This window comes from Salvelinus namaycush, chromosome 23 (assembly GCF_016432855.1).
Source record: "Salvelinus namaycush isolate Seneca chromosome 23, SaNama_1.0, whole genome shotgun sequence".
Taxonomy (NCBI): domain Eukaryota; kingdom Metazoa; phylum Chordata; class Actinopteri; order Salmoniformes; family Salmonidae; genus Salvelinus; species Salvelinus namaycush.
The window spans coordinates 22,234,335-22,260,981 of NC_052329.1; the positions used below are offsets into that span (position 1 = coordinate 22,234,335).

The 26,647-nt window shown below is 43.3% G+C and overlaps 1 protein-coding gene across 1 annotated transcript in view; it reads right to left on the minus strand.

Annotated features, from left to right (window-relative positions):
- LOC120018185 (replication protein A 70 kDa DNA-binding subunit-like) overlaps positions 1-20,918 on the minus strand; it is a 43,027-nt gene extending 22,109 nt beyond the window's left edge. Inside the window, exons 1-13 of the mRNA XM_038961242.1 lie at positions 20,782-20,918; positions 20,527-20,577; positions 20,179-20,257; positions 18,460-18,568; positions 16,381-16,469; positions 16,146-16,217; positions 14,311-14,440; positions 14,124-14,226; positions 13,963-14,031; positions 12,343-12,535; positions 11,169-11,305; positions 9,483-9,631; positions 38-170 (exon numbers count right to left, since the gene is read on the minus strand). Of these exons, the coding sequence (XP_038817170.1) occupies positions 38-170; positions 9,483-9,631; positions 11,169-11,305; positions 12,343-12,535; positions 13,963-14,031; positions 14,124-14,226; positions 14,311-14,440; positions 16,146-16,217; positions 16,381-16,469; positions 18,460-18,568; positions 20,179-20,257; positions 20,527-20,577; positions 20,782-20,805 (1,338 nt within the window). The 5' untranslated portion in view covers positions 20,806-20,918. The remainder of the gene's footprint in view (positions 1-37; positions 171-9,482; positions 9,632-11,168; positions 11,306-12,342; positions 12,536-13,962; positions 14,032-14,123; positions 14,227-14,310; positions 14,441-16,145; positions 16,218-16,380; positions 16,470-18,459; positions 18,569-20,178; positions 20,258-20,526; positions 20,578-20,781) is intronic.
- Positions 20,919-26,647: the final 5,729 nt, after the last annotated feature.

Here is a 26,647-nt window from a genome sequence, read left to right on the forward strand (position 1 = left end):
ATGAGTGTGTGCTGGTGTGTGTGCATTGGCAAAAAACCTTGTCTCCGTGTCCAAGGTGCTCCGTCTTGATGTCAGCCAGGGTCTTCCAGTTGGTGTTCCCTCCTCCACCTCCACCTGTCCTCGCCTCCGTCAGAGACTGGCCATCCATAGAGTGGCCCTCCTTGTCATACCTGGATGGACACGGTTAAACACACACACCTTTAGTCAACATATCACTGCAGAAACAACCCCATCAATCTCAATAGAAAAGACAAAGAGGTCAAGTGTAATTCATAGAGGTGCCACGTACACCACCGTCTTGTAGCCTAGTGCCTCGTAGACCACCGTCTTGTAGCCTAGTGCCTCGTAGACCACCGTCTTGTAGCCTAGTGCCTCGTAGACCACCGTCTTGTAGCCTAGTGCCTAGCGTCTAGTAGACCACCTTCTTGTAGCCTAGTGCCTAGTAGACCACCTTCTTGTAGCCTAGTGCCTAGTAGACCACCTTCTTGTAGCCTAGTGCCTCGTAGACCACCGTCTTGTAGCCTAGTGCCTCGTAGACCACCGTCTTGTAGCCTAGTGCCTCGTAGACCACCGTCTTGTAGCCTAGTGCCTCGTAGACCACCGTCTTGTAGCCTAGTGCCTAGTAGACCACCTTCTTGTAGCCTAGTGCCTAGTAGACCACCGTCTTGTAGCCTAGTAGACCACCGTCTTGTAGCCTAGTAGACCACCGTCTTGTAGCCTAGTAGACCACCGCCTTGTAGCCTAGCGCCTCGTAGACCACCGCCTTGTAGCCTAGTAGACCACCGCCTTGTAGCCTAGTAGACCACCGTCTTGTAGCCTAGTAGACCACCGTCTTGTAGCCTAGTAGACCACCGTCTTGTAGCCTAGTAGACCACCGTCTTGTAGCCTAGTAGACCACCGTCTTGTAGCCTAGTAGACCACCGTCTTGTAGCCTAGTAGACCACCGTCTTGTAGCCTAGTAGACCACCGTCTTGTAGCCTAGTAGACCACCGTCTTGTAGCCTAGTAGACCACCGTCTTGTAGCCTAGTAGACCACCGTCTTGTAGCCTAGTGCCTAGTAGACCACCGTCTTGTAGCCTAGTGCCTAGCGTCTAGTAGACCACCGTCTTGTAGCCTAGTAGACCACCGTCTTGTAGCCTAGTAGACCACCGTCTTGTAGCCTAGTGCCTAGTAGACCAACGTCTTGTAGCCTAGTGCCTAGCGTCTAGTAGACCACCGTCTTGTAGCCTAGTGCCTCGTAGACCACCGTCTTGTAGCCTAGTGAATTAACTGTTGTCTAGTAGTAGTTTAACAGAACCCATCCTGGCCAACATAGCCATGCCTGTTTGACAAAGCTGAGCTAGGTTGCATCCTAAAAGGGCACCCTATTCCCTATATAGTGCACTAAATAAGGAATATGGTGCCATTTGGGACGCAAAAATAGTCTGTGCTGAGAGCAAACCAGGCTGAGTGGCAGAGAGAGTGGCTGTGAAATGAATCAACAGCTGTGATGGGGGAATCAGAAACCAATTTTCACTCAGCGTTACCTCCAGGTGATTCACACAATACAAGAGAAAAGGAGAGAGATGGAGAAAAGGGGGAGGAGAGCAGGGGAAAGGGAAAATAAAAAAAATAAAAAAAACTCAGGTTGGAATGGTGCAAGAGATCAATAGAGCTGAGTAATCTATTGCTAGGAGGTATTGTGTAGCGCTGTGGGGGGTAAGGGGACAGGGGCTGTAAATACAGTGAGCGGGACTTGCTCTTGGAAGCATGACTAATTGAAAATATCCCCATTAATGGCCTGCAAGCATGTGGCCCGGCCACTATGGCCTCTGCCAATTTCCTCTCCCACCCAACCACCGAAAAATGTGTGCAATTGTTTCCTGTGGCACCTATTCCCTCATCTCTGTACTACCATTCCTGCTTTGTTATAATTCTAGTGGTGTTCGTACTGATAGGGGGCCTGACACCTGGTTGTTGATGCATTAAAAACAACATCCACCTAGTTCTGAAATCCACCTGAAAATACTTGTTTCTGATTAACAACTCCTTTCATGAAGCTGCTGGTGTTTCACCAAGAGAAATAGGCTGGAACAGAATCAAAGGAATTAAACATTTATGGGGTTTTCTAATCCAGACTCCTGGTAGGTAAGCTGATGATCATAAAATTATATCTGATTTCAAGATGTTATTTTTGACAGAGTTACAAATAATGAACAAAATGCTAAGCAAGGTGAGACTATGTAACGCAGACAAACAGAAGACTGTTCTGTAGGAAACCGCTACAACAGGCAGGGTATAGTAAGTCAGTGGGTTTGATGAAGGAAACTAAAACCAGGACAAATTGGAGCTGGCAGAAGATGTACAACAGTGGACTGACAGGCAGGCAGGGAGATGCGCAGAGTGGATGAAGTGAGACTAACCAACGAAGAGAGACGACAACGACAATAAGAAGAAAAGGGAAAGAACAGATTCATGTGCATAGCATGGCACCCCGTCACACCGAGCCATACGGCCAAGGACAGGACAGGACGGCAGGAAGACATGACATAGAGCATGTGACAGAGGGAAGGAGAAAGAGCAGCTATGCATGACAGGAACCCTTCTGTAAGCACTGTTCCTTCCTCAGCTATGGCTCTCATGATGCGTTTCTGACTGGCGGACAACATACAGCAAATATGATTAGTCATCCATGAGGTCTGCTCAAGCATTCACTCTCTGCAGTTGTGAAGTTGAATGATGCAGTACATGAGGTAATTACCAATGGGAACAGGGTTGTAAATATGACCATGTATTCTATTCCAACATAACATTTCCAAATTGTCTGAATCACAAGACTGTTTTTAATTTCACAAAAAGGACAGATTAAGCATGCGCCAGGAGGGACTAAGCTGCAGTGGTGCAAAAAGTACACAATTGTCATACTTGAGTAAAAGTATAGATACCTTAATAGAAAGTCACTCAAATAAAAGTAAGTCACCTAGTAAAACACTACTTGAGTAAAAGTCTAAAAGTATTTGGTTCTAAATATACTTAAGTATCAAAAGTAAACGTAATTGCTCAAATATACTTAAGTATCAAAAGTAGAAGTATAAATCATTTCAAATTCCTTCTTTTAAGCAAGCCCAACGGCACCATTTTTTATGTATGGATAGCCAGGGGCATCCTGTCTTGCTAAGCATTCAAAATGTAAAGAGTACTTTTGGGTGTCTGGTAAAATGTATGGAGTAAAAAGTACATTATTTTCTTTAGAAATGTAGAAGTAAAAGTTGTCAAAAATATAAATAGTAAAGTACAGACACCACAAAAAACTACTTAAGTAGTACTTTAAAGTATTTTTACACCACTGCAATGCTGGGACAACAAGAGAAAGAGGGAATAAGAGGAGAGACCAAGTAGAATAGCCACAGAGTTAAACTACTTGTTTAAAATCAAAAATATGAATCGTTGTGTTGGAGCACTGAGCACAAGCTAGGCAGAACTACTGAAAAGCACACTTCCAGTGTGTGAGCAGAGGAGGGCAATCAAAAGGTTCTTGAAATCACTAACTGGTGCGCTGTTTCATTAGTAGAGGGTTCGCACTCAAAAAGTTGATGCTATGTTATTCATTGATGCAAAGGACAAATATATTTTTGCTGTGAGCTGAGCAGCTCCACTAGTGGGTAGCAGGATTTCCACATCCCAAATGGCACCCATTTCCCTATGTAGTGCACTACTTTTGACCATGGCCCATAGGACTCCGGTCAAAAGTAGTGGACTATAAAAGGAATAAGGTGCCATTTGGGACCCATCCTGTCTGTTTGTAGTGTGTAAGGGAGATCCGATGACTCAGTGACTGCAGGAAAACACAGAACAGAAAGAGGGAGAGTAGCCAAGTATCACTAAGTGCGCAATGGCAATAGGACAAGAGGAAAGGAACAAGAGTAAGAATGACAAGATGAAGTGACAGACAGAGACACAGTTGTCCAGACAGCTAGGGGAGGGAAGAGAGAGAGAAGAGAGGGAAGAACGAGAGAAGAGGGAGAGCAGGAGCCACTCCAGATGTGTCTGTGTAGCCTGTGATGCCATCTAATGGACAAAGGCTGCTACGGTATGCACCGGATGGCTCAGTAGGGAAACATTTCACGTTTGCTTATGAAACAAATTGGCACAAAATTAGAGAAACAAATTAGATTTTATTTTATGTGGATTTTATCTAAATCCTCCCAAATAGCAACTGAGCAGTCAAGGCATTTTCAGGGTATGTTACTTGATACTGGGGAAGAGCAGGGTAATTGACTAGACTAAGCTATAATTAAGTAGATGTGGTTTATGATAAGGTAAATAAATTATCGTTATGAATCATTTAAATGCCTAAATAATGCCTACTAAATGAGCATGCACCAAAGTTGCAAAAAGGAGAGGAAAAAACAGCACCAGTTGAGTAAGGAACACTTTAATTAATCTAGCTAAATTAATCTTTAAGCATTTAAATTATGCAATAGAGTGGGGCTAAGACAGTGCCCTAAATTACTGCAGCACCACAGGAATCACATTTGATGCTGTCTATAAAGACTAATCCATGTTTCTTTCATGCACAATAGTTCATATTCCCAATTCTCCCCAAAAAAGAACAGATTTCATGGCAATCTGTAAAGTCTATTTCAAAGACAAGGGAATCATATATATATATTATTATGGAGCTCAGAACCAAATCAAGGCTCAAGATAATTGCTGCGTAGTGTGGCATTCTTGTTTGAGGAAATTAAAACAGTTTCTCTCTATAAGATTAATTAGTCTGACATTAAAAAAGGGAGAGCGGCGGTAATTTTTTTAATTCAGTCCAGCACACACAGGGATAGGCTGAGCAGAACCACTGCATGGGTTTCAGTCAACATCTTACCCCGGGTGGGATAGATAGATAGATACGGAAATCCCAAGAGTTTGCAGCAAAAATGATCAAATTAAGACACCTACACTTTGCAAAACAATGTTTTCAAGAGCTTGGCTCTGACAAAAGGCGCACAGTTTGCCTTTGTTCTTAAGTTGTAAAAAGCTCTGGGTTTTCTATGCTTGCAAGATGAAAACGTTCACATAAAAAGGCCTCTTCATTTGTGGACAGATCGGTAGCCCCCCAAATTGAATTCTGAATCCACTATATATGGAACAGGGGGAAATTTGGGATGCAGACTACTGAAAGCATGGCTCACTGATGATCAACATCCTTCTCTCCCAGAGTACTGAAAGTATTCAACAAGCACTGATGTGCTAGGCCTAAAATCACTAAATCATTCACTACTAACCTAGTTTTTGTCAACATATTGCTCCGTACTACTTGAAAAGCAAAAATACATTGTTCTCAATACAACATTTTACTTCATATTTGAGAGTCTATTCCATCCTTAGATAGCAGACCATCATGTAGGGCTGGGAATTGCCAGGGATATGTATTGCGATTCTCACGATTCTATATTGCGATTCAACACTGCGATTTTATTGCGATTTGAGGTCTCAAATATATTGCTCACTATATGTCTGCTGCAGAGAGACAAGACAGCATGAGAACATTTGTTTTGATCAGTCAGCGAAATGAAAAAAAAGTGCTGAAAACATGTTGGCTCACTATTTAAAAAGAAGATGAACAAACTATGAAGGAAAAATACAGGCGTTTTGGTGCAGGTACAGCAGACTAGCGGTAGCTAACGCTATCTACACTAGCAAAAAAAAAAAAAAAAAAAAAAAAAAAAAATACTTTAGAACAATCGACATACACTGAACAAAAATATAAAATGTAATTGCAATGATTTTACTGAGTTACAGTTCATAGAAGGAAATCTATTTAAATAAATGAAATAGGTCCTAATCTATTGATTTCATATGACTGGGCAGGGGTGCAGCCATGGGTGGGCATAGGCCCACCCACTTGAGAGCCAGGTCCACCCACTGGGGAGCCAGGCCCAACCAATCAGATTGAGTTTTTCCTCACATAAGGGCTTTATTACAGACTCCCCCTCCTCAGACGATACCGCAGGTGAAGAAGTCGGATGTGGATGTCTTGGGCTGGCGTGGTTACACATCATCTGCGGTTGTGAGGCCGGTTGGATGTACTGCCAAATTCTCTAAAACGATGTTGGAGGCGGCTTATTTTCAATTTTCTGGCAACAGCTCTGGTGGACATTCCTGCAGTCAGCATGCCAATTTCACACTCCCTCAAAACATCTGTGGCATTTTGTTGTGTGAAAAAACTGCACATTTTAGAGTGACCTTTTATTGTCCCCAGCACAAGGTGCACTTGTGTAATAATCATGCTGTTTAATCAGCTTCTTGATATACCACACCTGTCAACGGGATAGATCATCTTGGCAAAGGAGAAATGCTCACTAACAGGGATGTAAACAAAGTCGTGCACATAATTTGAGCAAAATAAGCTGTATGAAAATGTTGGGGATCTTTTATTTCAGATCATTAAAAATGGGACCAACACTTTACATGTTGCATATATATTTTTGTTCAGTATAATATCGTCCAAAAAAAATATAACATGTAGTCTCATTTTCTGTCAGAGACTAATGGCTGAGGTCAGGACTCATATCAACAACCTCTGAACTGTTCACCTGGCCTAACCGATGGATGCCTGCAAACCTGCAGGAGCCCACTTGTCCTTGAGGACATGCATCATCCCACAGCAGCTAGGCTTTGCACTGGAAAACAAAACAACACGTAGGCTCGTTATCACTGGCTGTCCATGTGACAAGTGACTGGTGTGTCTGCGTCCCAAATGAAACCCTATTCCCTTTGTAGTACACTACTTTCAATCAGGGCCCATAATGTTCTGGTCAAAAGTAGTACACTATATAGGGAATAGGGTGACATTTGAGACTTCAGAGAAAATGAAGGAAGCTCACACAGCTCAGAGGGCAGGAAGTGAAACACCTGCGTTGTTGAAGTGAGCAGGCGGAAACATTGGAGATTCTCGCAAAGTCGCTCCACTACATCCAAATCATTATCCAATGCCATATTGGTAAACGAGCTATACGATTTAATGCAAAATGCTTGAGACAGGCTTCCACTTAGACAAATGGTAGAGAATTCTCTTGAATAGGAAGCATGTAATACCACATTATGTTTGGGGAATGACCTCTTTGAAATGGCCAAATATCATTCAAATACCCAACTAGTAACAATTCTCTATAGCTCAGTCCATTAAATGTTTATAGGACAGGGTGTTTAGCATACTGAAAAAACAAATAATACCAAAACCGTTTCCAAGAAACGTCTGAGATCCAGTGACTCGACAACAACCTTTCAAAGGGTAGTCGTGAGGGAGAGATAAAGCTGTAATCAGAAATCACCACAACCCAGACACCCAATGAAGTGGCAGATACGAGCATATTTTGTTGACTTGCCACCCCTCTCTCCCTCCCGCTATGTAGTCACATTTCACTGCTCTCATTATGCAGATCAAGGCTTCTGATCCGCTCAAAAATAATTACAGCGGCCCAACCTTTTTTTCTAAGGCACAGGGAAGTGGAATTTGAGCACGTCAAGACGCACAGGACGTGCCAAAATATAAATATAAATTGTTATTGGGTCTCCTTCCCTTTCATTCCTCAGCCTCATTTCATCTTATTTCCCTGGGGAGTGTGTGGCCGGTGTTGCTGTTGGAAGGTAAATAAAATAGCACCTTGAGTGAGAATCGATTGAATCTCCACTTTTGAGACATTTTTCCTTCAATGTCTGACTAGGGGCCAGGCATGGTCTGTTGTCAGAGTGGAGTGGGAGAAGAGGATGTAGAAGGAGGAGGGACAGATCAATCAAGGTGCCAGAGAGCTGAGGTGAAGGTTAAATAGGAGCAATGGCTGTCCCTTAAAATAACTTATGTTCATAAATGTGCACTCTCCTTAAACAATAGCATGGTATTCTTTCACTGTAATAGCTACTTTAAAACAGTGCAGTTAGATTAACAAAAATGTAAGCTTTCTGCCAATATCAGATACGTCTATGTCCTAGGAAATTCTCTTGTTACTTACAACCTCATGCTAATCGCATTAGCCTACGTTAGCTCAACCGTCCCGTGGAAGGGACACCGATCCCGAATAAGTTTTTAAGTCCCTGTGATCACCCTGCCTCCTCCATCCATACACATCTAGCCGACTGCCTTTCCAACCTTGCTTCTACCCATTGAATTACAAGATTCAAATTTTATGCTTCTAGCCGGCCATTGACAAGACACTGCTTTGATATCAACTTAACTAAACTGCTGCCTAGCTTCCCAACTAGATATGGGATTGGAAAAGCGAAGTATTTATTTGGGGATATGGTACACAGTGAATAACATTATTTAAGTAATGAATAACGGGAATTCTCAAGAGAACGCAAAGAAAATATGAAAGAACGAGTCATAGTAACAGTTTTCCCATTGCTTTGCTGGAGCAGCCAATAGGGCGTCTTCAAGGGATAACACAGGGGCCTGTTCCTCTGTGATAGTGTCTGCCATCTTAAACCACTGCATGTGGATGTGCTACCAACTACCCATTTCCCTAAATAACCACTCTCACATCCAAAAAACTCAACTTGGACCTATATTCACTATATATTTGTTCCAATAAAATATAGGCTTTAGGTTTCACTACAAAATTGTTTTATTTTTATTTTACCATTATTTAACCAGGTAGGACAGTTGAGAACAAGTTCTCATTTACAACTGCGACCTGGCCAAGATAAAGCAAAGCAGTGTGACAAAAACAACAGAGTTACACAAACAAATGTACAGTCAATAACACAATAGAAAATCAAAATTGAAAAATCAATGTACAGTGTGTGCAAATGTAGAAGACTAGTGAGGTAGGCCATAAATAGGCCACGGAGGCGAAATATTTACAATTTAGCATTAATACTGGAGTGATAGATGTGCAAGTAGAGATATTGGGGTGCAAAAGAGCAAGAGGGTAAGTAATAATATGGGGATGAGGTAGTTGGGTGTGCCATTTACAGATTGGCTACAAATATAGGCTTTAGGGTTTCTTCCAAATATCTTTTGAATTTAGTTATTGACATTAATATGAAATAAAATATTTATGTTCTGCCCCGTCAAAGTGATCAAAACACAAATGCTCCCATCACCACAATCAAAGACACATTTGTGCAAATGTCATTTGTGGCTTCTTTTGAAGGGCAGATAAGAAGAAAAAGGCATTTTCCACAGTTGAAGAATGATTTGCAATCATATGTAAAGCTTCATTGAAGTAACCCCCCCACATCTTCACTAATGGAGGTAGGCTAATCTTGATGATACAAGCCAGAGCACGCACCCCTCTCAGGGTTTGGGGGATCTGATATTTAACATTCAAATTCCTTTAGAATTCTCTCAACAGTGGAGCAGAGGATGTGAGAGATTCGTTCCAGGTCTTTTAAAACCAAAATATGACCCAATAGTGGCTCCATACATACCCAGGCTGTTCTTGTATAACAGTCACAGAGGCTGTTAGAACCTAAAGCTATTTGGCTCCAGATGAGACACTTACCAGCCCCGCAGCTTGTATGCCTCAGGGATGTCGGGGTTGACCATGACGGTGCTGCTGAACGAAGCAGATAGAGATCTGCCCCCATAGTCCGACAGCTTGGCCCCTTTGATGGCCAGGATGGGCTGCCCAGAGCCATCAAAGTTCTCTGCCTGCAAATAGAACATATAGGTTGACTGAGGATACCAATGATATACACTTTATGTGCAAAACTACACAAATTTGTGGATTCGGCTATTTCAGCCACACACATTTCTGACAGGTGTATAAAATCGAGCACACAGCCATGCAATCGCCATAGACAAACATTGGCAGTAGAATGGCCGTACTGAAGAGCTCAGTGCCTTTCAACATGGCACCGTCATTGGATGCCACCTTTCCAACGAGTCAGTTCGTCAAATTTCAGTCCTGCTAGAGCTGCACCAGTCAACTGTAAATGCTGTTATTGTGAAGTGGAAACATCAGGGAGCAACAACAGCTCAGCCGCGAAGTGGTAGGCCACACAAGCTCACAGAACAGGACCGAGTGCTGAAGCGAGTAGTGCGTATAAATCGTCTGTCCTCGGTTGCAACACTCACTACCGAGTTCCAAACTGCCTCTGGAAGCAACGTCAGCACAATAACTGTTCGCCAGAAGCTTCATGAAATGGGTTTCCATGGCCAAGCAGCTACACACAAGCCTAAAATCACCATGCGCAATGCCAAGCGTCGGCTGAAGTGGTGCAAAGCCATTGAACTCGGGAGTAATGGAAATATAATCTCTGGAGTGATGAATCACGCTTCACCATCTGGCAGTCCGACAGACGAATCTGGATTTGGCGGATGCTAGGAGAACGCTACCAGCCCCAATGCATAGTTCTGGGGCCATTATGTTCCAACATCTAGTGGAAAGCCTTCCAAGAAGAGTGGAGGCTGTTATAGCAGCACAGGGGGGGACCAACTCCATATTAATGCCCATGATTTTGGAATGAGATGTTCGACGAGCAGGTGTTCACATACTTTTGGGTATGTAGTGTATCAGCACCGAGGGAGAAAAATAAAGTGAAAAAATATTCTTGCAATTCTGTATTTACTAAAGCTTATTGTTCTTTATAAACTATACATATGGTGGCAAACTAAGCATAGCCCCACTGAGCCACGTATAAAATCAACTGCAGGAGTTGGGTTCCTTCATCACACTGACAGGGTATTCTCAGTGACTTCAACCAAATCAAATCAAGTTTATTTTATATAGCCCTTCGTACATCAGCTAATATCTCGAAGTGCTGTACAGAAACCCAGCCTAAAACCCCAAACAGCAAGCAATGCAGGTGTAGAACCACATCAGCTTATATTAAAACAGACAGACAGACAGAGACAGAGAGAGAAACAGACAGAGACCAGTGCTCAAATCTCCTCTCCCTCTTCAAACTGCTTAACAGACATTTCCAAAAACAGGGAGGCACACGGCTCACAACACTTTTTCAATTAGGAGAGGTGTACTGTAGACCTACCTGGGGTCAGGCTGACAAGACACAGGGACACAAACTTAATGCAGGTGTGTACAGCACATAATGAATGTGCTACAGCATGTCACCAGCATGAGAGAAAGTGACTTTCATCCTCTCTTTATCCAGCAGGACTGTCCCATTGTGTCCAGACGCATAGAGACCATCTATGGCTGCGCTAGTGTCTGTCCCCCAGTCCTCACCTCCTCTCCCCACAGGGTGACCTCCACCAGTTTACCAGACTGGTCCATCAGGTTGAGCGTCCTCTTGGAGACCTCACGGTTGTTCTTGGTGTTGAGGCGGGTCACGTCGGACACGCTCTTGCACACTCCAATCACATCTGGAAAAACACACACGATCACGTCATTAGCACAGTTGACTCTGAGCAGCATTACCGTGGAGAACTGGGGGACTGAGTGACCCAGGAGAATAAGACATGTGATCAATATTTATAATATGTATGTGAAAATGTCCATAGATAGTTGAACATATTTTCAACACAGGTGACATCATTAGCACAGTAGATTACGGCCATGTTTGAGATGGAATTCTACTCATTTGCAGTCGGGCACTGCTGACTAACTGATCTAAAAATCACTTTACGTCCTAAATAATTATCTTCATGGGGCCGCAGTTAGCCTAGTGGTTAAGAGTGTAGTGCACTAATTTTGACCAGGGCCCTCTGGTCAAAAGTAGTGCACTATATAGGGAACAGTGTGTCATTTGGGAGCAACCTATACTCTCTGCCATCTTAACCCTTTCATCCAGTCCTTGCTAGGTTACAACTGATTTAAGCATGCTTAAGAAGATGTCTTCAACATCACGAGGCTGGCTGGGCTGACGCCTGCTGGTCCTGAAGAGAAATGACTATACAGTTAGACTACAAGCTGCAAGAAGTCTATTAGCGTCATTACAATTTATGATTAGTTCCAAATGGCATCCTATTTCCTGCATAGTGCACTACTTTTGACCGGCGCCATTAGACCCTGATCAAATGTAGTGCACTATATAGGGAACAGAGTGCCATTTGGGACGCTGACTACGGCTTATTGCTAACTCATTTTACCAGTTTTCTCCCTCCTTTCTGCCATAGGGCCCAAAGTCAATCTGCGCCACAGGCCATTACTGTCATCAGTGTTATTAATGACTTTTATATCTGCTCTTAGAATTACCTCAACCTCCACAGCGCAACCAGCTTCCCGCTGCTGCCATAGCATCCATCTCCCCTACGCTGCCCTACCACTCTATTGAAGCCATCCCTATGATAGGATAATAATAATAAGCTAAGTCTGTTATTAATTACGGTTATCATGCACCGCCAGCCCTGCCTGGACCACCCACCCCGTTCTCTCCACCTTTGCTACACCTGCTCCTTACCCAAAATGGTGTCCTTTTCTCGGGCCTGCAGGTCGGCGATGGAGACGAAGTTGCACTGCACCATGGGTACGTCCTGGGTGTCTTCACAGGGGATGATGGTGGACTCTCCATTCAGGGTCATCTCATAGTCATTCTTCAGGGATGAGTACTGCTTGTTGGCGATCTTCAGGGATCCCTTGGAGATGTAGAACACCTGGACATGGATCAGATAAAGTTCAAATCTAAAATAGATCTGGACACAGGATTCATTTCAGCTGAATACTGATGTAGGCGGTAAATAAAGCCTTGCAGAGGATCTGAAGCAGAGGATCATGTTGCTACTGTCGTGTGACTCATTTTGGAGAGAATCATTCATCTCAGATTTGTATCATTATATCATACACTGCTCAAAAAAATAAAATAATAATAATAAACACTAAAATAACACATCCTAGATCTGAATGAATGAAATATTCTTATTAAATACTTTTTTCTTTACATAGTTGAATGTGCTGACAACGAGCATTTGGTCTCACAAGGGGTCTGAGGATCTCATCTCGGTACCTAATGGCAGTCAGGCTACCTCTGGCGAGCACATGGAGGGCTGTGCGGCCCCCCCAAAAAATGCCACCCCACACCATGACTGACCCACCGCCAAACCGGTCATGCTGGAGGATGTTGCAGGCAGCAGAACGTTCTCCACGGCGTCTCCAGACTCTGTCACGTCTGTCACATGTGCTCAGTGTGAACCTGCTTTCATCTGTGAAGAGCACAGGGCGCCAGTGGCGAATTTGCCAATCTTGGTGTTCTCTGGCAAATGCCAAACGTCCTGCACGGTGTTGGGCTGTAAGCACAACCCCCACCTGTGGACGTCGGGCCCTCATACCACCCTCATGGAGTCTGTTTCTGACCATTTGAGCAGACACATGCACATTTGTGGCCTGCTGGAGGGCATTTTGCAGGGCTCTGGCAGTGCTCCTCCTTGCAGGCGGAGGTAGCGGTCCTGCTGCTGGGTTGTTGCCCTCCTACGTCCTCCTCCACGTCTCCTGATGTACTGGCCTGTCTCCTGGTAGCGCCTCCATGCTCTGGACACTACGCTGACAGACACAGCAAACCTTCTTGCCACAGCTCGCATTGATGTGCCATCCTGGATGAGCTGCACTACCTGAGCCACTTGTGTGGGTTGTAGACTCAGTCTCATGCTACCACTAGAGTGAAAGCACCGCCAGCATTCAAAAGTGACCAAAACATCAGCCAGGAAGCATAGGAACTGAGAAGTGGTCTGTGGTCACCACCTGCAGAACCACTCCTTTATTGGGGGTGTCTTGCTAATTGCCTATAATTTCCACCTGTTGTCTATTCCATTTGGACAACAGCATGTGAAATTTATTGTCAATCAGTGTTGCTTCCTAAGTGGACAGTTTGATTTCACAGAAGTGTGATTGACTTGGAGTTACATTGTGTTGTTTAAGTGTTCCCTTTATTTTTTTGAGCAGTGTATTATATCCAATTCAGCACATTGCACAAATCAAAAGGTATTGGCAATAGCACATTGAGATTGATTACTCAGTTGACCCAAATCTGCCAAAGTGACAGACATATGGTGGATAAGCATCATTAATATGAGGCAGTTCCTCTCACCTTGCCAGTCTCGATGATGCTGTAGAATTTGTCCACCTCCTGGGTAAAGGCAGTCACTCTGATCTCTCCCTGCATCAACACACAACACAGTCAGCTACGGACTAGCTCCACACGATCCAACACGGCAACACGAGAAACCCTTTTTGTTAGCGTTTACTCACACTCTCATCCACAATCTCCATAGAGAACAGCTTGCCGTCACCACGAGAGTTGCTCCAGGTGCGGATGCCGCTCTTGTTGGTGACACGGGCTCGGATGGTCCACCTGATAGAAAGTAGTACACTACATAGGAAATATGGTGCCATGTGGGACTCAACCATAGACGAATATAAGAAGAAGACCACTCACTTTGACTGGTAGGGGTTGAGGCTGGCGATGGGCACGACTTTGGCGGATCCCCCAGGAGTGCTGGGCATGGCAGACGGAGGCATGCCCTTCTTCCCCCCAAACTCTCTGCTGGGACCTTTGTACATGGAGCCTTATGATAGATAGGGAAATTAAAAAGAGAACAGAGGTGTTATTGGTGCATATAGAGAGCAGTGATGGAGTGGCAAACTCAAAAGAATAGACATCCATAATTCATCAGGGCTGAATTTCAAAAATCTAATTTCTTTGGATCACAACTCCTTGATCAATGTAATTATCTCACTCCATGAAAGTAGTCTCGCATCACAGAAAATCTTAATCAGGAAGAGTAGTGGATTTATTGCGGTAGATTTGGGATAGTAGGAGAGGAGACACCCCCCCCCAAGACAAACTAAGTTGTGTGAGTATGAGATGTTTCTGTGAGAGAGATGATGATTCACATATCAGACTCAAAGCAGACAGAAGTGTGAAATAACAAAGCAAAGCTGCTCTTCCCAAAGGAAATTGGTGCATGAGGCCTGACTTTGAGGTTTCTCTGTCCGGACAAACGCTAGCTGCACATTTGATTTGTGTGCGTCTCACACTTTGGATTACAGCTCAGAGAGTCCACTTTGCCAACCACTGCATTTCTAGTAATTAAGCCCCCAGATCCAGCAGCACAGCCACACAACTGAACAATAATAACTGTGCTGATGAGGATGCAGCTCACCATCACTACTTCAATTCCCTGACATCAGATTAGTGGGATGAATACCTATGACCTGGACCATAAGATGATATAAGCTCCTGAAGCAGTAGATTGGGCTAAGAGTTCATCTGTCATGGTTCACAAAATGCCTTATGATACTGTAGGTTAGCACTAAGAAAAGTTTCATTTTGCCCTGCATATTTTCATGAAATAACTGAGTAAACACTTGTACTGTGCAATGATTAGAAATGGTAATTCAGTCACGAGATGGGTTTAGAATTAAGCATTAATTACCTGCACACTTTCGCTTACACCTATTTAGGGAGTATTAGTAAAAATACATGCTAAATTAAAGTAGAACAAAATATGTATATTTTGGAATCAATGTCAGTAGCATATTATTGATAATTAGGCTACCCATCACGTACCATCTCTCATCATGGCATGATTACCATTTTATTTCAGTACTAATTATAACCAAGTGCTTACCTAATTACCTGACGAAAAGGGAACTGTCGAAAGAGCTGAAAACCATCAATACTACTGTATACTCAGATCATATCCAATTCAAAACCAAATTTACAGTCTGACTGGCGAGCACATCTAGACTACTGGAAATAATACCCTGTGTGAAGTACAGATGGTTCACCAGCAGCATGTATGTTTTATAGATTTTCTCTAAGACTGATTTTACTGTCTTATTTGCAACAAAGAGACCGAATATAGACCTAATATTTTGTGCTTATCAGCATCACATGGGTCAACTACCATCTTAGTAAGATAAGTATAATGTTACAGATGACTGCATATACCCAAGAGCCAAATGTTAATTAGCTAAGCGTTCTGACAAAAACAGCAGCAGTCATATGTTCAGTAGATCTGAGGATTTTAACCAACATTTGTCCATTTTGCATAAATGCTGCCATCTACTGTAAACTGAAAGAAAATAACCTATATTGAAATGTTTTGTAACCTTCTAAATCATTTTAAATAAATACATATAGCTGCCAAACATTAGGAATGTATCTTGAGAAAACAGTCCATTCATGACCCAACCTCTCAATTCAACTCCTGGTACATGATGAAAAGACAGATTTAAAAGCAAAGTGAGTGATCTGGAGTTGTATACCATCAATTCCATTCTGGGGTTGCAGGGGGTGGACTGAGGGATTGGAGGCTGACTGTGGGGCTTTACTCTGACCTGCAAGGGAGATGAGGAAGTGAAAGGTCAAAACTCAAGTAAACTGCACATTCAACATGGTAGGCTATATCCATGTCTGGATTCAAACATTTGTTCAACTTCTGTCCCCCTAAGCCGTATGATATTGTGATGGTTAGAAATGCAGTATGGGCTGAAGACTCGCCTTCCACGTAAGGCTGGGGCTCTCCGATCTTTCCAGCGACCTTATCAGCAGACTTCACCACCTCCATGTCCAGTATGATCACCACACGCCTGAAAAGAAAAACAGATTAACAACTGCTTCATAAATAACATTCCAAAGACTAAACACATGGATGATATATATATACAGTTGAAGTCAGACATTTACATACACTTAGGTTGGAGTCATTAAAACTAGTTTTTCAACCACTCCACAAGTTTCATGTTAACAAAGTATAGTTTTGGCAAGTCGGTTTGGACATCTACTTTGTGCATGACACAAACAATTTTTCCAACAATTGTTTACAGACAGATTATTTCACTTATAATTCATTGTATCACAATTCCAGTGGGTCAGAAGTTTACATACACCAAGTTGACTGTGCCTTTAAACAGGTTGGAAATTTCCAGAAAATGATGTAATGGCTTTAGAAGCTTCTGATAGGCTAATTGACATAATTTGAGTCAATTGGAGGTGTACCTGTGGATGTATTTCAAGGCCTACCTTCAAACTCAGTGCCTCTTTGCTTGACATTGGAAAATCAAAAGAAATCAACCAAGACCTCAGAAAAAACATTGTAGACCTCCACAAGTCTGGTTCAGTCTTGGGAGCAATTTACAAACGCCTGAAGGTACCACGTTCATCTGTACAAACAATAGTATGCAAGTATGAACAGCATGGGACCACGCAGCCGTCATACCGCTCAGGAAGGAGATGCGTTCTGTCTCCTAGAGATGAACGTACTTGGTGTGAAAAGTGCAAATTAATCCCAGAACAACAGCAAAGGACCCTGTGAAGATGCTTGAGAAAACAGGTACAAAAGTATCTATATCCACAGTAAAACGAGTCCTATATCGACATAACCTGAAAGGCCGCTCAGCAAGGAAGAAGCCACTGCTTCAAAACCGCCATAAAAAAGCCAGACTACAGTTTGCAACTGCACATGGGGACAAAGATCGTACTTTTTGGAGAAATGTCCTCTGGTCTGATGAAACAAAAATAGAACTGTTTGGCCATAATGACCATCGTTATGTTTGGAGGAAAAAGGGGGAGGCTTGCAAGCCGAAGAACACCATCCCAACCGTGAAGCACGGGGTGGCAGCATCATGTTGTGGGGGTGCTTTGCTGCAGGAGGGACTGGTTCACTTCACAAAATAGATGGAATCATGAGGGAGGAAAATTATGTGGATATATTGAAACAACAACTCAAGACATCAGTCAGGAAGTTAAAGCTTGGTCACAAATGGGTCTTCCAAATGGACAATGACCCCAAGCGTACTTCCAAAGTTGTGGCAAAATGGCTTAAGGACAACAAAGTCAAGGTATTGGAGTGGCCATCACAAAGCCCTGACCTCAATCGTATAGAAAATCTGTGGGAAGAACTAAAAACGTGTGTGTGAGCAAGGAGGTTTAGAAACCTGACTCAGTTACACCAGCTCTGTCAGGAGGAATGGGCCAAAATCCACCCAACTTACTGTGGGAAGCTTGTGGAAGGCTACCCGAAACATTTGACCCAAGTTAAAAGGCAATGCTACCAAATATTAATTGAGTATGTAAACCTCTGACCCACTGGGATTGTGATAAAATAAATAAAAGCTGAAATAAATCATTCTCTAGTATTATTCTGACATTTCACATTCTTAAAATAAAGTGGTGATCCTAACTGACCTAAAACAGGGAATTTTTACTAGGATTAAATGTCAGGAATTGTGAAAAACAGAGTTTAAATGTATTTGGCCAAGGTGTATGTAAACTTCCGACTTCAAGTGTGTGTGTATATGTATGTATGTATGTATGTATATATATATATATATATGTGTGTGTGTATGTGCATATCCATTGTGTGTCCCCATACTAACAGCTCTAAAAGTTTGACTCATCTCAGACAATTTATCAAAAGGAGAAAAATGATGCAGCATCAAGGAGGGCCTACAGGAACAGCTAGCCTACATTAAAGTTATTTGAATAATAAACCATGTTTCCAATAGAAATGGAAAGTAAAGGGTTAGTCCTTCTGTAGGCAGGAAAACGTGAAAAGATCAAAAGATAGAAGCAACATACCGTCCATCCTTTAAGACATTGGTCACGTTCCTCTTCAGCTGACAGATACAGTTTGGGGCCAGTCGGTTGTCCTCAACCATTGGGTTGAGCTGGGTGGAGAGCATGAACGCTACAGGAGGGATAGAGATGTTAGAGACAAGACAGACCAATACAAACATCGGCAGTGCAGTAGAGGGTGGCCACCCACTGCACACGCCCATTGCTTGTGTTAGTCTGTCTTTGTCTATGAGAGCTGATGATATGCATCGACCAACTAAACCCCCACCACTAACAGATACAAACAACATGGGATCCTTGGTAGTAAACATGGAACAGAGCCAATTGCAGCTCAGTCTAGTCTGGGATGAAGATAGATTTAGATCCCAAAAATATGTTCCTTAATAGGTCTTATTTTTTCATGACTATGTTATCACAATACTTCTTAAACTATGCCAAATTAAAAGGAAGAAATTGATTCATGTTTTTTTTCTTTGATGACTTCCAGCTCTCTAGTCCTTTTACTGAATGCTGACTACCTCCTGCTGGTTTGCCCCAGGCAATCCACAGCATAAATCACATCCACAGCACAAAACACTCCAAAGTGCCCCTCTTTCTTAGGTCAGCGATTTACCTTGATATTTTCAGGGTGAGACTGTGGAAAAAGACTAAAACCACTTTTGATTTACCCTGTTGTCTTTGAAGTCTAGCTCCTGGTGTAATTCAGATTACGACAGGATTGCACTATGGATTTACAACAATGGGGTGCAGTTTCTCAACAGCTTCATTTGGCAGGTCTCTAACATCTCCATTAAGAATATCCTTGACTTTAATTTAAACTGATACCTTGACATTTACTACATATCCAATACAATTTGAACCATCCATTAATTTAAAATACTGGCATATAATATCCAAACAGAAAACATTAGTTTTCTTTGCATGCCTTTACCACAAAGCAATGCTATGTATGTTTAGCTCGCTTCATATTCTTCGCCAAACCCACTGGCTCCAGGTCATCTATAAGTCTTTGCTAGGTAAAGCCCTGTCTTATCTCAGCTCACTGGTCACCATAGCAGCACGCGCTCCGCTCCAGCAGGTATATTTCACTGGTCACCCCCAAAGCCAATTCCTCCTTTGGCCACCTATCCTTCCAGTTCTCTGCTGTCAATGTCTGGAAAGAATTGCAAAAATCACTGGAGACTCATTACTCCCTCACTAACTTTAAGCACCAGCTGTCTGAGCAGCTCACAGATCACTGCACCTGTACATAGCCATCTGTAAATAGCCCATCCAACAACCACCTCCCCAAACTGTTATTTATTTTTGCTCCTTTGCATCCCAGTATCTCTACTTTCACATTCATCTTCTGCACATCTATCACTCCAGTGTTTAATTGCTAAGTTGTAATTATTTTGCCACTATGGCCTATTTATTACCTTACCTCATTTGCACACACTGTAAATATACTTTTTCTATTGTGTTATTGACTGTATGTTTGTTTATTCCATGTGTAACTCTGTGTTGTTGTTTGTGTCGCACTGCTTTGCTTTATCTTGGCCAGGTCGAAGTTGTAAATGAGAACTTGTTCTCAACTAGCCTACCTGGTTAAATAAGGTGAAATAAAAAAATCATAATAATAAAAATGTGCCACCTGTAATGGTCACCTGCCTCCTGCCCTACAACCATTTCTGTGTGTACTTTGAACAGGTGGTGGAGTGGATTTGGAATAGTTCTACTCACAGGACATTGAGTGCTGTCCATCACTCATCATCAGACGAAAGCGGGCTGGTCCACTGCCTCCATCAATTTTACGGATGTTCTGAAATAATATGAATACAGGAGTGCGGTCGAAATGATCTTGGTCAATGTCGACAAATCTAGCAGTGGTCGAAATCTGTATTACCATCTTGGGGAATATCCTTGTCTTAAATTGTTTATGTCCATACTGTCCAAGTTAGCTAATTGTTGACAATGCCAGTAGTCATTCTTCAACAGTTGGCCCTATTAACTTGGCCAACTAACAAGTTAAGTTCGCTAAAGTTAGTGAGCTAACGTTAGCTAGCTACTTCCACATCCATTCATACTCACCACTAATTGAAGTATGGGGTTTTGTAAATCATTAGAGCCTTTGGTTAGGGCCTGTTGAAAGAGTAGAACACAGCTTAAGACAGATGAAAAATATATATAGATGGCTAGCTAACGTAAGCTAGCATTGTGGCTAGCACAACAAAGCAGCAAGTCAGCACACAGTGCAGACAGTCCCCGTCTGAAAACCATCTTCCTCGATGCTGGGAACACTTTGTTTGCATGCTTTCTGGTATGTCATAAAATGCCACCACCTACCTCTATCGCTCCATTTGTCAGCATGTTGAAGCTGAGTTTATAGCTATGTAGGGTGAAAATGTATGTTTTAACTCAGAGAGGACAATCTCACTTCTACAGTGGCAGTGTTGCGTCTGTGGCGCCAAATGTATCCCTGAACGCGCGAACTGTTCATGACGTCATCGCGTCATCTACTGCTAAGTCTTCCGGTTTCTCTTATAGATTTAGGATCAGTTTACACTCGCCAAGACCACCTTTAGCAAAAGGGGGTAAAATTAGCTGACCTTAGAACAGCGTGACGAGCCAACGGGCCTCTATGAAACTTTGGTTAAACGTGTAAAAAAGTGTTTATATAGTTAGGCATTGCAATGTCTAAAATTGCTTTATAAGAAGACACAAAATAACAGTTGTATATGAATAGCTGCTCCTTTTATTAGATGTCCTGCAAATCCTGCAACATTTATGAAAACCATCTTTGTTGAAGGAAAACAAGGCGCTACATGGTCAATCTGGAGTCTGCATTGGCCATGCAGCATTTACGGTGATACGGCTTCTGAAGAAGTCAGGGCATTCAAATGTATTGTGCTTCGCTGAGCAGAGCTGTTGTGAAAGAAGTTGTCAAGGAAGTGAGTTTGTGTTTATACAGGACCTCACGCCCACACTTACCTTCAACCTTCAATCATGTCAATGCAGAGCTATATAGAGCCCTCTGCATTGTTACAAAATTTGGGAGGCGGAAAATCATAAATGATAATGAATCGCTTCTTGTTGGGATGCGGTTGTTGAGTAAGGACAAAGGTGTTCTAATTCTCATTGGTCTAACGTTATCTGTGGTAAGGATGCATATGTGGGAAACCGTTTGAAGTGTCAAATGGTGAAGTATGCGCTTGGAAAAGTGGAGTCTGTCAGTGACCAATAGTGGTTTTATTTTGATTAATTGTATTTCTGACAAGCAGAGGAAGATAGCAGTGGGCCTCAAAAGAATCCGGACAACGGAAGTTTTACGTTTTGAACATCGGAGTAGAGCCCCCGTCAAAGGAGTCATCTTAAGAGTGATGATGGATGTTCAGGTTGAATACCTGAAGATAATTCCTGGTGTGGTTTGTTGCATCCTAAGATGCTGGGATCTTTTACTGAAAACTCCAAAACGTACTTATAATAAACGGAACAGATTTATTTAATGTTCACCTTAACACATTACAGTCAACTACTCTCTACAGTGTCTTCAGCCCAACTCTCCAATACAGTGGCTTGCTTAAGTATTCACCCCCGTTGGCATTTTTCCTATTTTGTTGCCTTACAACCTGGAATTAAAATGGATTTTGGGGGGGGTTTGTATCATTTGATTTACACAACTTTGAAGATTTTTTATCGTGAAACAAACAAGAAATAAGACAAAAAAACAGGTTGACCCCTATTCACCCCCCACAAAGTCAATACTTTGTAGAGCCACCTTTTGCAGCAATTACAGCTGCACGTCTCTTGGGGTATGTCTCTATAAGCTTGGTACATCTCGCCACTGGGATTTTTGCTCATTCTTCAAGGCAAAACTGCTCCAGCTCCTTCAAGTTGGATGGGTTCCGCTGATGTACAGCAATCTTTAAGTCATACCACAGATTCTCAATTGGATTGAGGTCTGGGCTTTGACTAGACCATTCCAAGACATTTAAATTTTCCCCTTAAACCACTCGAGTGTTGCTTTAGCAGTATGCTTAGGGTCATTGTCCTGCTGGAAGGTGAACCCCCGTCCAAGTCTCAAATCTCTGGAAGATTTGAGGTTTCCCTCAAGAATTTCCCTGTATTTAGCGCCATCATTCCTTCAAATCTGACCCGTTTCCCAGTCCCGGGCGATGAAAAATATGGATGGTGTTGGGGTGAGGAGAGGTGTTGGGTGTGCACCAGACATAGCGTTTTCCTTGATTGCCAAAAAGCTCAATTTTAGTCTCAGCTCCCACATGCCTTTTGGAGAACACCAAACATGTTTGCTTTTTTTTTTTTGGCCACTTCTGTAAAGCCCAGCTCTGTGGAGTGTACAGCTTGAAGTGGTCCTATGGACAGATACTCCAATCACCGCTGTGGAGCTTTGCAGCTCCTTCAGGGTTATCTTTGGTCTCTTTGTTGCTTCTCTGATTAATGCCCTCCTTGCCTGGTCCATGAGTTTTGGTGGGCGGCCCTCTCTTGGCAGGTTTGTTGTGGTGCCATTGTAACGGATGTGAAATGGCTAGCTAGTTAGCGGGTGCGCGCTAGTAGCATTTCAATCAGTTACGTCACTTGCTCTGAGACTTAAGTAGTGTTGCCCCTTGCTTTGCAAGGGCCGCGGCTTTTGTGGAGCGATGGGTAACGACGCTTCGTGGGTGTCAGTTGTTGATGTGTGCAGAAGGTCCCTGGTTCGCGCCCGTGTCGGGGCGAGGGGACGGTCTAAAGTTATACTGTTACATTGGTGCCGTGACCCGGATCACTGGTTGCTGCGGAAAAAGAGGAGGTTGAAAGGGGGGTGAGTGTAACGGATGTGAAATGGCTAGCTAGTTAGCGGGTGCGCGCTAGTAGCATTTCAATCAGTTACGTCACTTGCTCTGAGACTTAAGTAGTGTTGCCCCTTGCTTTGCAAGGGCCGCGGCTTTTGTGGAGCGATGGGTAACGACGCTTCGTGGGTGTCAGTTGTTGATGTGTGCAGAAGGTCCCTGGTTCGCGCCCGTGTCGGGGCGAGGGGACGGTCTAAAGTTATACTGTTACACCATATTCTTTCAAGTTTTTAATAATGGATTTAATGGTGCTCCGTGGGATGTTCAGTTTCGTATATTTTTTTATGACCCAACCCTGATCTGTACTTCTCCACAACTTTGTCCCAGACCTGTTTGGAGAGCTCCTTGGATTTCATAGTGCTGCTTGCTTGGTGGTGCCCCTTGCTTAGTGGTGTTGTAGACTCTGGGGCCTTTCAGACAGGTGTATATATACTGAGATCATGTGACAGATCATGTGACACTTAAATAAAGTCCACCTGTGTGCAATCTAACTAATTATGTGACTTCTGAAGGTAATTGGTTGCACCAGATCTTATTTAGGGGCTTCATAGCAAAGGGGTGAATACATATGCACGCACCACTTTCACATTTTTATTTTTTAGAATTTTTTGAAACAAGTAATTTTTTTCATTTCACTTCACCAATTTTGACTATTTTGTATGTCCATTACATGAAATCCAAATAAAAATCCATTTAAAATTACAGGTTGTAATGCAACAAAATAGGAAAAACACCAAGGGGGTGAACACTTTTGCAAGGCACTGTACATCATTGAAATTTTACCGCCCTTATCACTTCAATGCAAGAACGGAAACCCCATTATCATTTGTTAATTCAAATAACTCAACCGCTGCATACAAATCCCATTGGCTATTTGCAACCATTTTACATCTAAACTCATTAACACATAATACATTTCTCAATACACCACACTCCTCCCTGGAAATTCTCACTTCCTTTGAAAACATCCTTGATGAACATTGTGGGTTTTCCAAAACAGTTTTTCACTTATCAACTCATATACAACCTGTTTACAGATCCAATTGGTCCGGAGGCCTTCTGACCCTTTTTGGCCTCTCATTACGCTTAGGGGCCTCAGGCACACGGCCTGGCACAATCTGTGTCTCTGTATGCGTGCCTGTCACAGTCGTTGTTCCCAAGTCCCAATCAGAAATGTTCCACTCTGACACATTCAGGTCTTCTCTTTCATTGTGTCGCATCATCATTTGATCCACTTGCTTCTTACACAATTTTCCCTCAGTCTGCACTAAGTAGGTTACAGGACCAAGTACCCTATTCACAACCCCGGGTATCCATTTCTCTCTCTCTTCTCCCTGGTAAACCCGGACAAGCACTGTTTGTTCTGACTGAAAAAAATGAAGACGCTTGCCGACCTCCTTGTCCCGTATCTTAGACTGCGTGTCAGCTTAAAAACTGTGTTTAACCAGTCATAACCTTGTTCTAACCTGTCGTTTTAGGAACAACTCTGCTGGAGTTTATCCAGTTGTGGCATGTGGCGTATTCCTGTAGGCAAACAGAAAGTTGTCCACACTATGCTGTACAGACTGTCCTGATGTTTGTACTTTTCTAGAGCCTGTTTTAGATTCTGTACAAGTCGCTCTGCTGCGCCATTTGAAGCCGCATGATACGGAGTTGACTTGATGTGATTCACCCCATTCATCTGGAAGAATGTCTCCATCTCTTTTGATATGAGCTGTGGCCCATTGTCTGAAACACGCTCCTCAACTAACCCGTAGGCTGAGAACATTCCCCAGAGTGTATCTACCGTGGCTGTAGCTGAAGTATTACTCATACACTTTACTTCTGGCCAGCGTGAGTATGCACCCGTAACTACTAAGAACTGGTGCTTTCCCTATTGAGCAAAATCTAAACTCAGCAAAAAAAGAAACGTCCCTTTTTCAGGAGCCTGTCTTTCAAAGATAATTCATAAAAATCCAAATAACTTCACAGATCTTCATTGTAAAGGGTTTAAACACTGTTTCCCATGCTTGTTCAATGAACCACAAACAATTAATGAACATGCACCTGTGGAACGGTCGTTAAGACACGAACAGCTTACAGACAGTAGGCAATTAATGTCACAGTTATGAAAACGTAGGGCACTAAAGAGGCCTTTCTACTGACTCTGGAAAAACACCAAAAGAAAGATTTCCAGGGCCCCTGCTCATCTGCGTGAACGTGCCTTAGGCATGCTGCAAGGAGGCACGAGGACTGCAGATGTGGCCAGGGCAATAAATTGCAATGTCCGTACTGTGAGACGTCTAAGACAGCGCTACAGGGAGACAGGACAGACAGCTGATCGTCCTCGCAGTGGCAGGCCACGTGTAACAACACCTGCACAGGATCGGTACATCCGAACATCACACCTGAGGAACAGGTACAGGATGGCAACAACAACTGCCCGAGTTACACCAGGAACACACAATCCGTCCATCAGTGCTCAGACTGTCCGCAATAGGCTGAGAGAGGCGGGACTGAGGGCTTGTAGGCCTGTTGTAAGGCAGGTCCTCACCAGACATCACCGGCAACAACGTCGCCTATGGGCACAAACCCACCGTCGCTGGTCCAGACAGGACTAGCAAAAAGTGCTCTTCACTGACAAGTCGCGGTTTTGTCTCACCAGCAGGTGATGGTCAGAATCTCGTTTATCGTCGAAGGAATGAGCGTTACACCGAGGCCTGTACTCTGGAGCGGGATCGATTGGAGGTGGGGTCCATCATGGTCTGGGGCAGTGTGTTACAGCATCATCAGACTGAGCTTGTTGTCATTGCAGGCAATCTCAACGCTGTGCGTTACAGGGAAGACATCCTCGTCCCTCATGTGGTACCCTTCCTGCAGGCTCATCCTGACATGACCCTCCAGTATGGCAATGCCACCAGCCATACTGCTCGTTCTGTGTGTGATTTCCTGCTAGACAGGAATGTCAGTGTTCTGCCATGGCCAGCGATGAGCCCGGATCTCAATCCCATTGAGCACGTCTGGGACCTGTTGGATCGGAGGGTGAGGGCTATGTCTCTGGCTATGTCCTTAGCTAAAATGGGGAGTACATCTAAAAATCACATTCGATAGTTTGGATTGCTGGCGCTGTCTTGCCCACTCTGGCACAGTAAGTGGCGGTAACGTAATGCACCAACAACGTTGGATGCCAACCACCGAAAACCCCCACCGAAGGAGGCTGCTAGCTGGGCGACACCGGTACACAGTGTCCTTCGAACCCGCATTCTGAGCGCTGCTTTCCCGCAAACCCTGTCCTAGCTAGCTATCAGCCTCAATGCGAAACCCAGTCCTAGCTAGCTAGCAGCCACAATGGAGAAACCCTTTCCTAGCTAGCAGCCAGAATGGAG